This window comes from Pseudochaenichthys georgianus, chromosome 17, assembly GCF_902827115.2.
Source record: "Pseudochaenichthys georgianus chromosome 17, fPseGeo1.2, whole genome shotgun sequence".
NCBI classification, from domain to species: domain Eukaryota; kingdom Metazoa; phylum Chordata; class Actinopteri; order Perciformes; family Channichthyidae; genus Pseudochaenichthys; species Pseudochaenichthys georgianus.
The window spans coordinates 14,978,617-14,991,888 of NC_047519.1; the positions used below are offsets into that span (position 1 = coordinate 14,978,617).

Sequence of the window (13,272 nt, forward strand, 5' to 3'; positions counted from 1 at the left end):
TGCGTTCGCATTTGACTGCGAAGCACGCCAAAGAGATTACAAAGAAAGACGCAGCACAGCCGGCCATTACCAACTTCACGTCAAGGCCACGTCGTTGTGATGACATGCGTGCAGGTGAAATAACTGCGCTAATCACCAATATGCTAGTGAAGGACATGCTGCCAATACGTTTCGTGGAAGGAGGGGGTTTCCTTAAGCTTATGGCATGCGTGGAACCAGAGTACAGGGTCCCGGGCCGTACTACAATGACCACACGTATTGAAAAGCTGTACAAGGATAAGGCAGAAGATCTGCGCAGAAGCTTGTCAACTGTCTCAAAGGTGTCGATAACCACCGACGGGTGGACAGCACTCACAACAGAATCGTACGTTACCATAACCTGCCATTACATCGACAGTGAATGGGAGATGAAGAGTGCGGTTCTACAGACCCGTGCAACGCCCGAACGGCACACGGCAGAGAATTTAGCCGAGGGGCTCCGCAGTGCTACCGAGTCCTGGGGGATACTGGAGAAAGTGACTGCGTGTGTACATGACAACGCGAGCAATGTCACTCTCGCCAATAATGAGTACTTGGATTGGGATTCAAGTCCATGTTATGCCCATACACTCCAACTTGCAATCAATGATGGATTCAAGCTGAAGGCCATCTATCATATTGTCGCTGGTGCCAGTCGACTTGTGTCACATTTCCACCACAGCACAGTAGCAACACAGGCGCTGTGTCAGAAACAGGTTTGTTTGTTTCTTTGTTTGCACTTTGCACCCCCTTTCTTTTTCCTTTTCATTTTTATGGAAGTAACAAAAATGATAGAACTTGCATACAAACACGTTTTTGCTTCTTTTCTTTTACTTAAAACTGTGATGTGACAAAGCTAATTCTGATTATGTTTCAGGTTGATCAAACACTGCCAGTTCACCGCCTGATACAGTACTGCCGTACAAGGTGGAATTCCATCTACGACATGTTTGATCGCCTGCTGGAGCAGCGCTGGCCTGTTGCTGCGGTTCTTTCTGACCGAAGTGTCACAACTCTGTCAGACGCTAGGACCCTTGACCTGGCCGATGACAGCTGGATCGTGATGGAAGAGATGCTGCCGGTGTTGCGCTCCTTGAAATGCGCTACTACTGCCCTGTGTGGAGAGTCAGGGGTTTCCAGCTCCATGATCTATCCTGTCGCAGCAACGTTGCTGACCAAACACCTGCCTGTTGCTCCAGGAGAGTCTAAAAAGGTTGCGGAGTACAAGCAAACCGTGTCTGTGTCACTGAAACGGCGACTGAAACCCGACAAAGTGGAAAGTGCCAAGAACGTTCCGTTCATCGCATCGTTTCTTGACCCGCGGCATAAACATCTGAAGTTTGCTAACGATGCGCTCAGGGATGCTGTCAAGGCCAGAGTCAAGGAGCTGCTTTCAGCTTTAGGAGCAGACGCCAGACCAGAGATCACCGAGGACTCCTCCTCTGAGTCTGAGTCAGCGAGGGGGTCTTCAGCGGGGGAGTCTGAGTCAGCGAGGGGGTCTGCAGCGAGGGGGTCTGCAGCGACCAAGAGACCACGTTACGACAACAAGTCAGCAATGCTAACACTGTTTGGAGAAGAATACCACGCGGAGGAACCTGTAACTCCTGAAATGGAGTTAAGTCACTACTGTGATGAAAAGTGCATCGCTCCCCATTTGGATCCCCTCGATTGGTGGAGAGTAAATGAGACGAAGTACGGAAGGTTGGCACAACTTGCGAGGTCATATTTGTGTGTGCCGGCCACATCTGTGCCCTCGGAAAGGGTTTTCTCGGCGGCAGGACTAATCCTTAACCGGCTGCGCTCTCGGCTACACCCTGACCACGTTGACCAGCTCATCTTTTTGAACAAGAACAACTAAATACAGTAAGACGTTTTGTTGTTGCAAGTGAAGCTTTAATTTGTATTATTTGGAGCCTAATTTCTATAGCCTAAAAGACTCACTCGCTACTGTTTGTTAATGTTCAATACAATAGGCCTACTGTTATTTATAGACTATAATGCCATTTTGATGTATTATTTCGATGCATAAGCAAGTGATGCTATTGTTTTTGTTAACTGATTACTCCATTATTATTTATTCGTGATTGTTAACTAGGCTATGAAGGTGAAATTGTACGGCCTATTGTTCTAGTGCCTGCCATTGCCTTTTTTTTGAAGATGCGAATTGCAAACCACGGCGAATTGCAAACCACGCCCCGTAAAACTCTGAAAAGTTTTTGTGAAGCCGCCATGTTCTTTGCTCGCATCAGCATTATTAACATTAGCCCAGCGCACCAACGGAGAGAGACTAACTTATGGCAACACAAAATAAAACATGGGAGCGGTGGAGTGATGAGGTGTCGGCGCTTCTGGCGATTTACTCGGAAGTCCCCAACTCCGGGGAGTAGAAGCCAGTCCCCAACTCCGGGGACTTCCGGCCGGGGACTTCGGGTGGCAGTATACGCCGTGAAGTTGTTTGCAGCCTGCCAGAAAACCCAAAGCAGAAGAAGAAGAAGCGACGTCAGCGGCTCGGCTCCCTCAGGGACTTATTCCGGTGTGAACGTGATTGACTAGATAGTTCCAGGAAATAAAAGTTCCGGGGAACTAAGTTCCGGGAACTATTGGGAAAAGTACTTGGTGTGAAAGCGCCTAATGGTCCTTTCACAAACTCTTGCATATTGAGTTTTTACCCCATCACAAATCTTTAGTTTAGGCTAGTGTTAATTTCGTTGACTAAAACTATGACGAAATATGTTCGTCAACGACCTTTTTTTCCATGACGAAAACGAGACGATGACGAGACGGCACCGACGGCAGTAAACAATAACTGTAACGAAATCATCATGCAATATCGTTGATGAAAAGTGACGAGACGAAAATGTAGTTTACTAAATAAAAACTATGACAAAATCATATTTTTCTTTGACTAAAATAAGACTAAAATGCTCAGACTTTTAGTCGACTAAAACTTGACTAAATAAAAACAGGATGAAGGTGACTAAATATGACTAAAACTAAAAAGGAAATTTAACACAGGACTAAGACTAAAACTAAATTTAAAAATAGCTGACGAAATTAACACTAGTTTAGGCAGCTTAATGTCAGCCCAACTTATATCAATTTTGCATTAGAATTGTGGAATTATTCTCCTATTGTTGGTCAAAAGAAATGGGAGGATGCCACATGTTTACACATTAACCATCACACAGCGTCCACACGGCAGCGTGCGTTGAAGCTTGCCGGCGGGCGTGTCTGCAACTCGACCAACAACCAATCACATGAATCTCCCGCCCCGGACACACAAGCACGCGGTTTGATTGGCTAGAGCTTGTACTGGCATATGATTTGATTGGCGCTTACGTCGAAGCTTCAAAAGTTTAACTTTTCTCAACTTTTGAAGCGAGCAAAACGAAGCGACGGAACCACAATGCAGTTCGTCAAAGCATGACTGGGAAGAAGCGTTGAAGCTTCAACGCACGCCACCGTGTGGACGGCCATCGTGAGTATTTATTTGTTAGGGCTCCATTTTCTGGGGACAGGGTGACCTTTTGAGGCACAGAACTGCAACTCACGAGGCACAGAGCTCAAAGATAATTAGTTTAGTTATTTTCTTAATTTTGTTAAGTTATCACCAAAGAAAAAAAAGAAACTGAGGTTAAGACACATAAGAGGGACACACTTATTAGTTTCCTTCATCTGCAAATAGAGATGAAACACAAGTCTTCTGTGCTCGCACAATAATACAAGCTTTTTCCAGATGTGGACTCTGAATCTACACTGCAGCAGTGTGGGGTCCCTTGGCTCACTGTCTAACATGGTGTGACACAGTGGGTTCAAGAAAAAAATAGCATCTGTTTTTGCCATTTCCAATAAATCTTGTTTTTAGGCTTGCACAGCTGTGTCTATTATCCATAATGTCAATATGCAGCAGTATGATTGGGACTACACAAGCTCTGTTTTGTCGTGATAGACAGCGTCTTTCTTACACTGTGCACAGAAAGGTTAATATGACTTGGGAATTGGGAAAGCACTCAAAGCAGCACCAACTCTAGAATTTTGTTAAGCATCCAGTAAATAGCAAGCTCTGTTAGACAGCTGAACGAATAAGGAATTCTTACAATAAGGAAATGGCATTGGGAATGAGAAGATAGGGGATTTAAAAATGGTGCACATCAGGATTTTCAATCCTGACAATCTAATGATGTTTACAGCTGAAACAGATAAGTGATGATGGAATGATGGCACTAAATAAATCAGTAAACGTGGAGTTTTTGGGGGAATTATAATCAATGAAAATATTATTTTTAAAAAACTGACCATTCAGTGCACATACTCAAGAAGTGGTCAGCATGGCCACATTGAGCATGCCATTTCAGAGATTGCCTTGCCCCCATTGGTGCTTGGACTACTTGCACATAATTAAAACTGGCCATCCGTGGTGACTTGATTAAACTTTAATTTCTAATTGTAAGAGTGTCTGTTGAAAGACAAGAATATGATGGTCTGCTAACAAATGCTGAAACTTAACTCCACAACCTTTACGGCCCGTCCACACTACAGCGTCGACAGCGTCGAAAACTCCAATCTGCCCATTCACTTTGAATGGGGTGACGTCACGTTGCCTCGCTTTTTCGCCGAACTGAATTGTGGGTAGCAGAGCGGTCCGTCTCCGCCGTCTCTGCCGTCAGAAGTTGAACATTGTTCAACTTCTGACGGCCCGTCCACACAGCGGCGTGCGTTGACGCTTCCCCATTCACTTTGAATGGGGTGACGTCACTTTTAGCCGAAATGCATCGTGGGAAGCGACGTGGAGCGTAGCTGGCGTGGCTCGCTGCAAAAGTTGAGCAATGTTCAAATTTTGACGCCTCGGCGAGGCGTCAGCCAATCGAATCATATGCCAGTACAAGCTCTAGCCAATCAAACCGCTGCTTGTGTGTGAGATTCATGTGATTGGTTGTTGGTCGAGTTTCAGACACGCCCGCCGGCAAGCGTCAGCGCACGCCGCTGTGTGGACGGGCCATGACGCCGGAGACGCCGGAGTAGCCAGCGCCAGCCAATCAAATCCCGTTTCTGAAAATCTGACAGCTGAAGCCGTAGCCAATCAAACCGCGTCTAAGCTGGGAGAGATATCCCGCCGTTCATTTCTATATTTCAAAGAAAGTCGGAGGAGAAACTAACTATCGCCGTAGCAAATCACCCGGTTTTGTATGACCAGACCCTCTTCACCTACCGGGATACAAACCGGAGGAACCAGGCATGGAGGGAGGTGGCAGAGACAGTGGGTGAAACTGGTAGGTTTTCGCCTGTTTGGGGAGTTTATATATATATTGCTCCCATAAAATCCCCGGGGTTTTTTGCTTTGTATGTCGGGGGCGGGAGATTCATGTGATTGGTTGTTGGTCGTGTTGCTTGAATAAAATCCCCAAGCTCCAGACACGCCCAGCTCCAAGCTTTTTTTGAAGCTGTAGTGGTGCTCCGTTAGACTGAAGCAAAATGGTGTGCTACCTACAGATACCGCACAAGGAAAGCAAACAGTGAACTCTAAGGCGGGATGAAAGAAGGCCCCGTGTGTGGATATAGATATAGTGGGATGGGGGTGTTCGCGTGTGTTGGGGGCTTGGGAAGCTGCCATTCATGCATGCAAAAGTATAGCCGAACCTACTTTTACCAATCATTGGAGCTGTCAATTTGCTGTACCAGTAATACAACTGAAACATGTATTTTTTTTATGGCATGCATTCATTTCATTACATTCAGTATTTATTTTTGTGATCAGTTTTATTTGAGATATATTCAAGTCTGATGACTTAATAGAAGTGTTGGTGCTGCTATAAAATCGATACAAATGCAAATTTGAAGAAAAAACAGATTTTAGATACTGAGAAGTGACTATTATTCTGAGTTGAGGTATTAGCAATAGTGTTGAGAGCGAAAATAGTGCGATCTGCTTTGTTGTTATTGTTTAAATGATGTTGGCTGGTGTGTCTTTATTAGAGTTCTGTAGTTTTTGTTTTCATTTCAATATCATAACAAATGTTGTAGTTGATCTTTGAATATAAAGAATGTAATATAGCATTTTAGGAAATACTACAAAGTAGATCTCCCGTTATGAAAGTAATCTACTCTCCTTCTTACGTAGCGTCACAACAAGGGGAGGGGGCCACGGCTAGTGCCACGTGGTTCGCTGCGCTGAGATAAAATAACGTATTTTCAAAAGTCAGCATCACAATATGGATCACTTGGCATGGGTTCAACTGAGTGTCCCCTTCACTGACACGTGTTTAAATGCTACAATTGTCATTGTAGAACAGACTCAACATCAAACACTAGGTTGCTCCTTAAAGAGAGAATTATCACATCATTGACCCCCCCCCCCCCCCCGAAGCCGCATACTACTTAGTTAAACCACAACCTAACTGAAACACAACACACTCTTGTTTATGAGAAGGCTTCTTACCGCGGCATGGAGGACATCCCTCTGCTGTTGCTCTCAGTTTGCCGGGTTTTTTGTCCGCCACTATTAGCTTCTTTTTTTTTTAAGTTGCATCACCTTTAATCTTCCGTCTCCCTTCGTGCCAGCCTTGCCAAAAACTTCTTCTTAAGCCCCTCCTTCTTCATAACCAAAATAGGCGGTGGTCGGAAACATGTGTGTTGGGGCTCCTGTGTTGTGACACCAAACCTGGCAGACATACTGGGTGCTGTCTCTACCTGCCTGACTGTCACCCATCATGTTAGATGCATGGATGTTAGATGGTGTGCTTGCCATTAAAACCAATAATTATAGGCGTATATCAAAACAATTGTAAAAGAGGATTTCTCGGTCATACAACGTGCCATAGACAGTCACAGTCTCATTATAGGAGTAAAGCTATAATTTATATATTCTTTTGACAAAAGGCAGTTTTTTCCCCTGTAAGCACGTGTTCAGTGAAGGAATGAATGCAAGTGTTGATCATTCTTTTGTTAAAAGAGCATGTATGCAGCAACGATTCCTCACAGAAACCCGTGGGATTTTCTTGTGTACGAAATCAGATGTGATCGCATCTGTTCTGTAGAGTGAGCTTTCACAAATTATGCGAATTGCTTAAATCCCTCCCTCAGCCAAGCCAGAGGTACAATGAGTCAATGCGATGCCCCAGATAGGTGTGGTAGCCTCGGCTACTGATGATAGAAGCAAGCCTTCACATGAAAGAAAACAGAGAAAGTGAGACGGATGACAGATGCAGCCGAGGGATGGATGATGGCAATCCGGAGGTTTTGGCATGCAGATTCGGGCTTTACCTTGTGTCTTTTTTTGGGGGGGGGGGGCGATCAGGTTGCAGGGCTGTTGGGAAGGCAGAGTAGGAGGAGACACGCAGGCAGGCGGCGGGGGTCGGAGGAGGGAGTGAGGGGCTAAACATTTTGGGTGACGGTCAAAAATGTTTTGCACAGCCTTAAATGCTTTAGGTGCACTAATGATCTACTGGTGCCTTAAAGGCAGTGTTGGGGAGTAAGTAGCAGTGGCGGTTCTAGACCAATTTGACTGGGGGGGCCAGACTGGGGCCAGTTATTTGCTGAGGGGGGCACAATAAATGCAGGACGAAAAAAGACAAAGACAGTATGAAGTAATTGTGCATAAGAAAACAATGCAATACAGTTATTGGTATTTGTTTCAGTACACATATACAGTGGCGAGCCATCAGGGCCCTCTAGGCCAGTGGTTCCCAAACGGTGTGCCGCGGCACACTGGTGTGCCGTGAGGCAGGTCCGGGTGTGCCGTGGGATTTTGTGACAACCATACGTTATTATTGCAATATACAACTACACAAAAATAATTATTTTTTAATTTACTATATCAGTACTTTGTAGGTTTATATGTACGTAATCTGCGCGACTTGCGTGTCCACATCTCCACGTGCAGTGCTGCATAAACATGGCTGAGTCAGCGATAACTCTCGAGGGGTGGAGGTATGCCCATTATTTTCAGTTCATCCGAAGAATAGACAGGAATGTGACGGTGAGGTGCAAACTGTGTCCAGGCCAGAAGCTGCTATCCACTGCTGGAAACACCACGTCACACCTCAACAAGCACCTGCAAAGAACACATGCTAAAGTGGAGCTACCGCACACGCTATTTGTTGTTTGTTTATATCACAGTCTGTTCTTCTTCTCTGTCTTCCGGTTGTTGCCTGTTTTGAATGACGAATACACACTACCGCCGCCTGCTGCTAAGGAGAGTTATTGACACTCACGCATGCGCAGTTCGTACATGCTCGGCTGAAGTCTTTGCGGTGTCTGGTTCCAGTGCGACACACGGCCAACACGCAGGAGAACACGCCGACGCAACAGACTGCGCAAAATATACAGATAGCAGGAGACAGAGGACAGCCACGGTCAGATAGGAACACATTCAGGATCTGGATCAGTCTTATGCGACAATGGAAACTGAACTAAAGAGAACATTTGAAACTTTAGCAGTCTGCGTGATCTGCCTGCAGGAGCGGCGGGCCGGCCCTGTGAGTAAAGTAACGAGTAAAGTAACGAGTTACTTTATGTAGAGAGTAACGAAGTAGTGTAATATATTACTTTTTTAAAAAGTAATATGTAATATATCACTTTTTTTTAGTAACAACCCCATCTCTGCTGAAATGTTACATTTATAATTTGTAGTTCAGGACCATGGACAATGCAGCTTCCTTGCATTGACAGTTCTCTGTGCTGAATTTCTGCTGAGTTTCCTTTGTCTCATTTTTTATTGTGTGACCTGTCTGGTTTAAATGAGTGTGTTGCTGCTTTGATGAAGCCTAATTTGATAACGTTTCAAATTCATTTCTGAAATATTTCGTTAATAAATATTTCATGAGTATAGTCTTTGTCACATTTTATTTGGCATTAGTAAATAATTATGCACATTTACAGATATTTTACATGATATGAGTGATAACACGTGTTATAAGGGCTATTTTGCACAATAGGTGTGCCTTGAGATTTTTACTTGTCCTTTGGTGTGCCTTGGGCACAAAAAGTTTGGGAACCACTGCTCTAGGCAGTGGGGGATCTGGGGGGTGGCCGGTTTTTGAGTTGATGAGTAGGCGAGTAGTTGCAGCCCTAGCATTAGTATTGTATATAGTAACAGCTACAACATTAAAATACTTCTAGGCAGATTGAGGAGGATAATGGGAGAATGAACAGAGAAACATCCATCCAATAATAACTTTATTTGTATCGCACCTTTCATACAGGGGATTGCAGTTCAAAGTGCTTTACATCAGTAAGAAAAATAAGATATAAAATCAGTGTAAAACAAGCAGCAAGAGCAAAGCATAAAGTGGGATCAAATAATGCAGATATATTATATATATATATATATATATATATATCAGGGTTTCCGTTAGCCGGTAATTACCGGTTTTTAGCTGGTACAATTTATAAAAAACCGGTAAATTCAAAACCTGACGGTCAAAATGTCTGGTAATAATTAGGGAGGCTCCGATCGATCGGCCGCCGGTCATTATCGGCCGATATTCACTCTTAATAGTTTGATCGGTGCTCTCTATAAAGGCTGATCAGGAGAGCTGGATCTGATCCATATGGACATAAACGCGAGTGAAGTGTAACCGGACGAGAGAGAGAGATCAGATCAGCTGCTGAGTCTGACCGAGACACGCAGCTCTGCATGAGCACCTGAAGCCCCGCCCTCTGTTTAGCGGGCTGCAGGAGCTGCTTGAGAAACTGAAGTGCTGTCAGGAGAGAGAGGGAGGGGGAGAGAGAGAGAGAGGGAGGGAGAGAGGGAGGGGAAAAGAGAGGCTCCGTTTCTCCCGTGTTATTATTCAAAGTTGATGTAAACTTCTGAATAATGTACGTTATCTACTACAAGTAGTTTGTTTGAATGTAATAATTATGTTGTTTGTTGTTTGTGGAATCATTTATTGAAAAATGAATCTGAATTTTTCGATCTGTTACGATTATAAACTGAAGCAATATAAAAATGAGCCCCGTGAACTGAGTTTTAAACTGAAGCATATCTGCTCATAGTCCGGTAATTACCTGCTAACGGAAACTCTGCTCCACAACTATTATTATTATTATTGAAATATGACCGGTAAGTTTCAAATTAGTCCGGTAAAATAAATTCTGCCCGGACATTTGACCGGCGAGAAAAAATCCTAGCGGAAACCCTGATATATATATATACAGTTGCAAGAAAAAGTATGTGAACCCTTTGGAATTACCTGGATTTCTGCACAAGTTGGTCATAAAATGTTCTGATCTTCATCTAAGTCACAACAACAGACAAACACAGTCTGCTTAAACTAATACCACACAAACAATTATATGTTTTCATGTTTTTATTGAACACAACATGTAAACATTGACAGTGCAGGGTGGAAAAAGTATGTGAACCCCTAGGCTAAAGCAGAGATGTTCACAAGTCTTTTTTTGCAAGTCCAAGTCAAGTCTCAAGTCTTTGGTCACGAGTCCAAGTCAAGTCTCAAGTCTTTGTGGGGTGAGACTTGATCAAGTCTCAAGTCTTTGGTCACGAGTCCAAGTCTCAAGTCTCTAAAAAAATAAAAGTCTCATGTCTCTTCTGGTTGTAATAAGCCTTCTATTGTCTGCTGCTCTCCAGTCTGTTAAGAATACTGCACAGCTATATCTAAGAAATTCAAAGCATTTACTGTGTTATTATCACTCCTATATCTATTAGCATACAGTATCAGTACTGATTAGTTGTTTGTTATATGATCGCTTTAAACAGGCTATTGCAATGCAATATGAGGAAAAACATCACACTTTAGCTAAATGCAAACAACTTATAAGCAAAACACTTCAGAATCAGAAATCAATATCACAAATACTTTATTAATCCCCCGCAGGGAAACTGTTAAAAGTACTTAAAAGCGGGTAATGATTAACGTTACCGACCTTTTTTATGTCATGTCAAGAGTTGGATGTCAACGCCACTCAACTCAAACAAGTGTGACAAGCAATTCACTAATCTTTTCAAATATTCAGTTACAAAGCTAGTAGCAAGCTAAGTTAACATTACATAGCTGATGCTGAGCTAAACATGTTTGCTAACCGTCCATGCGTTAATGTGACTGACCTCTCCGGGTGAGTTTTCAAGTGCCTGATGAAATTCGACGTTGTTGCGCCACCATCCTTGATTTTGATATTGCAGACTTTGCAGTGTGCGCTCCTTTTGTTGGTGCCGAAGGCGTTTTGTTAGAAGTTTTTGTAGTTGAACCTAATTACAAGCGGTACAGCCGCAGGTGTGCCGCCGGTCGCTATTGTGTTACTACGAGGTAGTAACAGAGGCGCGCACGTCTGCGTAATGAGCCCGGCTAAAATAACTGGATGGCCTGCCTGCCTGTCAGCCTTCCATCTGGGCACAAACTTATCTCGTGCCCTCATTGGTCATGTGCGCGTTCGTGTGTGTTGGAGGAGGCGGGCTCTATAAGGAAGTAGCAGCCTCTAGCAGATTATCTCCGGTTGTGTATTTTCAAATTCTAGCGATCTCGAGCCGGTTTCTCTCAAATGTACCTAACCCACCTTTAATACGCCAAAAATAGAAGACACAATGATTGTTCACGAGTCCCAACACACGAGTCCAAGTCGAGTCTGAAGTCTTTTGGTCACGAGTCTAAGTCAAGTCTGAAGTCTCTGTGTGTGCGACTTAAGTGCGACTCGAGTCCGAGTCGCAGACTCGAGTCCCCATCTCTGGGCTAAAGATTTTATCAAGAGCTAATTAGAGTCAGGAGTCAGCCAACCTGGAATCCAATCAATGAGACGAGATTGGAGGTGTTGGTTAAAGCTGCCCTGCCCTATACAAAATACACACCAGTTTTGAATTTGCTATTCTTAAGAAGCATTGCCAGATGTGAACCATGCCTCACACAGAAGAGCTCTCAGAAGACCTACGATTAAGAATTGTTGACTTGCATAAAGCTGGAAAGGGTTTCAAAAGTATCTCTGAAAGCCTTGATGTTCATCAGTCCACGGTAAGACAAATTGTCTATACATGGAGAAAGTTCAGCACTGTTGCTACTCTCCCTAGGAGTGGCCGTCCTGTAAAGATGACTGCAAGAGCACAGCGCAGAATGCTCAATGAGGTGAAGAAGAATCCTAGTGTCAGCTAGAGACTTAAAGAAATCTCTGGCACATGCCAACGTCTCTGTTGACGAATCTACGATACGTAAAACACTGAACAAGAATGGAGTTCATGGGAGGACACCACGGAGGAAGCCACTGCTGTCCAGAAAAAACATTGCTGCACGTTTGAAGTTTGCAAAAGAGCACCTGGATGTTCCACAGCACTACTGGCAACATATTCTGTGGACAGATGAAACCAAAGCTGAGTTGTTTGGAAGGAACACACAATGCTATGTGTGGAGAATCCAAAGGGTTCACATACTTTTTCTTGCAACTGTATATATATATATATATATTAATCCCAACAGGCCACCTTGTTTATGGTTTGATTCAGTTTTAGTAGAATATAAAATACATGAATGAATGATGAAATGAGCACAAAGTGCAGACATACTATAATTATATTGAGGTACTTGAGACTAATCCTGCAAATGTATAGTTCTGCTCCACAACAGTTCGAGAATGAAGAAACCATCACGTATGAAAGGCTACATGTGAATAGAGGGGCAGAAAAACGGCTTGCACATTTACATTTCAATCTTGAACAATGAACAGCAGTAGACAGTATCTCATTTAGTATCATCATCCTGCGCTTCGCCGGAGGTCTTCGAGTGCTGAGTGTGCTTGGCCTCTCTCCGAGCGGTGCCGGTGTGGTGCAGATGGTGGATTCTGCCAGGCAGGGCTCAGCATCAAAGTGGAAGGACTCCTCGGTGGTGCTGGTCGAGGTTTCACTGCTGGTGCCACCGGGGGTTGATTCTGCAGCCACCGGACGTACAAACACTACAAAATATAATCAAGACATATTTTATCATGTATTATTATTAGAGCCGGGACTTGATTAAAAAAATTAATCTAATTAATTAGAGGCTTTGTAATTAATTAATCTAAATTAATCGCATTGTTAATCAAATATACATATTTGACCTGAGAACAGTGAGAAGCAATTTTCACATGAATTTTACTCCAAGTGGTCTACAGTCCAAGTGCATGACATTAAGGATTTTGGGAGATGGCCCTGTGGGCCATCTAAGCTAATTTACAGATGGCCCTGAGCCCAATAGAGATTGCCCTGAAAAATGCACGCGGACGAAATGGCACGAAGGGTTTGGGGGGCCTCCGTCCCCCTAGAAAATTTTGATTTTTGCA

At 43.8% G+C, this 13,272-nt stretch overlaps 1 protein-coding gene across 1 annotated transcript; it reads left to right on the forward strand.

The window, feature by feature from the left end:
* Window positions 1–245: 245 nt before the first annotated feature.
* Window positions 246–1,876, forward strand: LOC117462565 (E3 SUMO-protein ligase ZBED1-like). The gene is made up of 2 exons (XM_034104838.1): window positions 246–734; window positions 896–1,876. Exons 1-2 carry the CDS (start codon window positions 246–248, stop codon window positions 1,874–1,876), a joined length of 1,470 nt encoding a protein of 489 aa, XP_033960729.1.
* Window positions 1,877–13,272: the final 11,396 nt, after the last annotated feature.

Excerpts from the sequence above, each read along its gene's own strand:
- LOC117462565 (XM_034104838.1), top strand. The coding sequence starts at position 246 with ATGACCACACGTATTGAAAAGCTGTACAAGGATAAGGCAGAAGATCTG. Across the intron at positions 735-895 it reads AGGCGCTGTGTCAGAAACAG|GTTGATCAAACACTGCCAGT; the intron begins GTTTGTTTGTTT and ends ATTATGTTTCAG.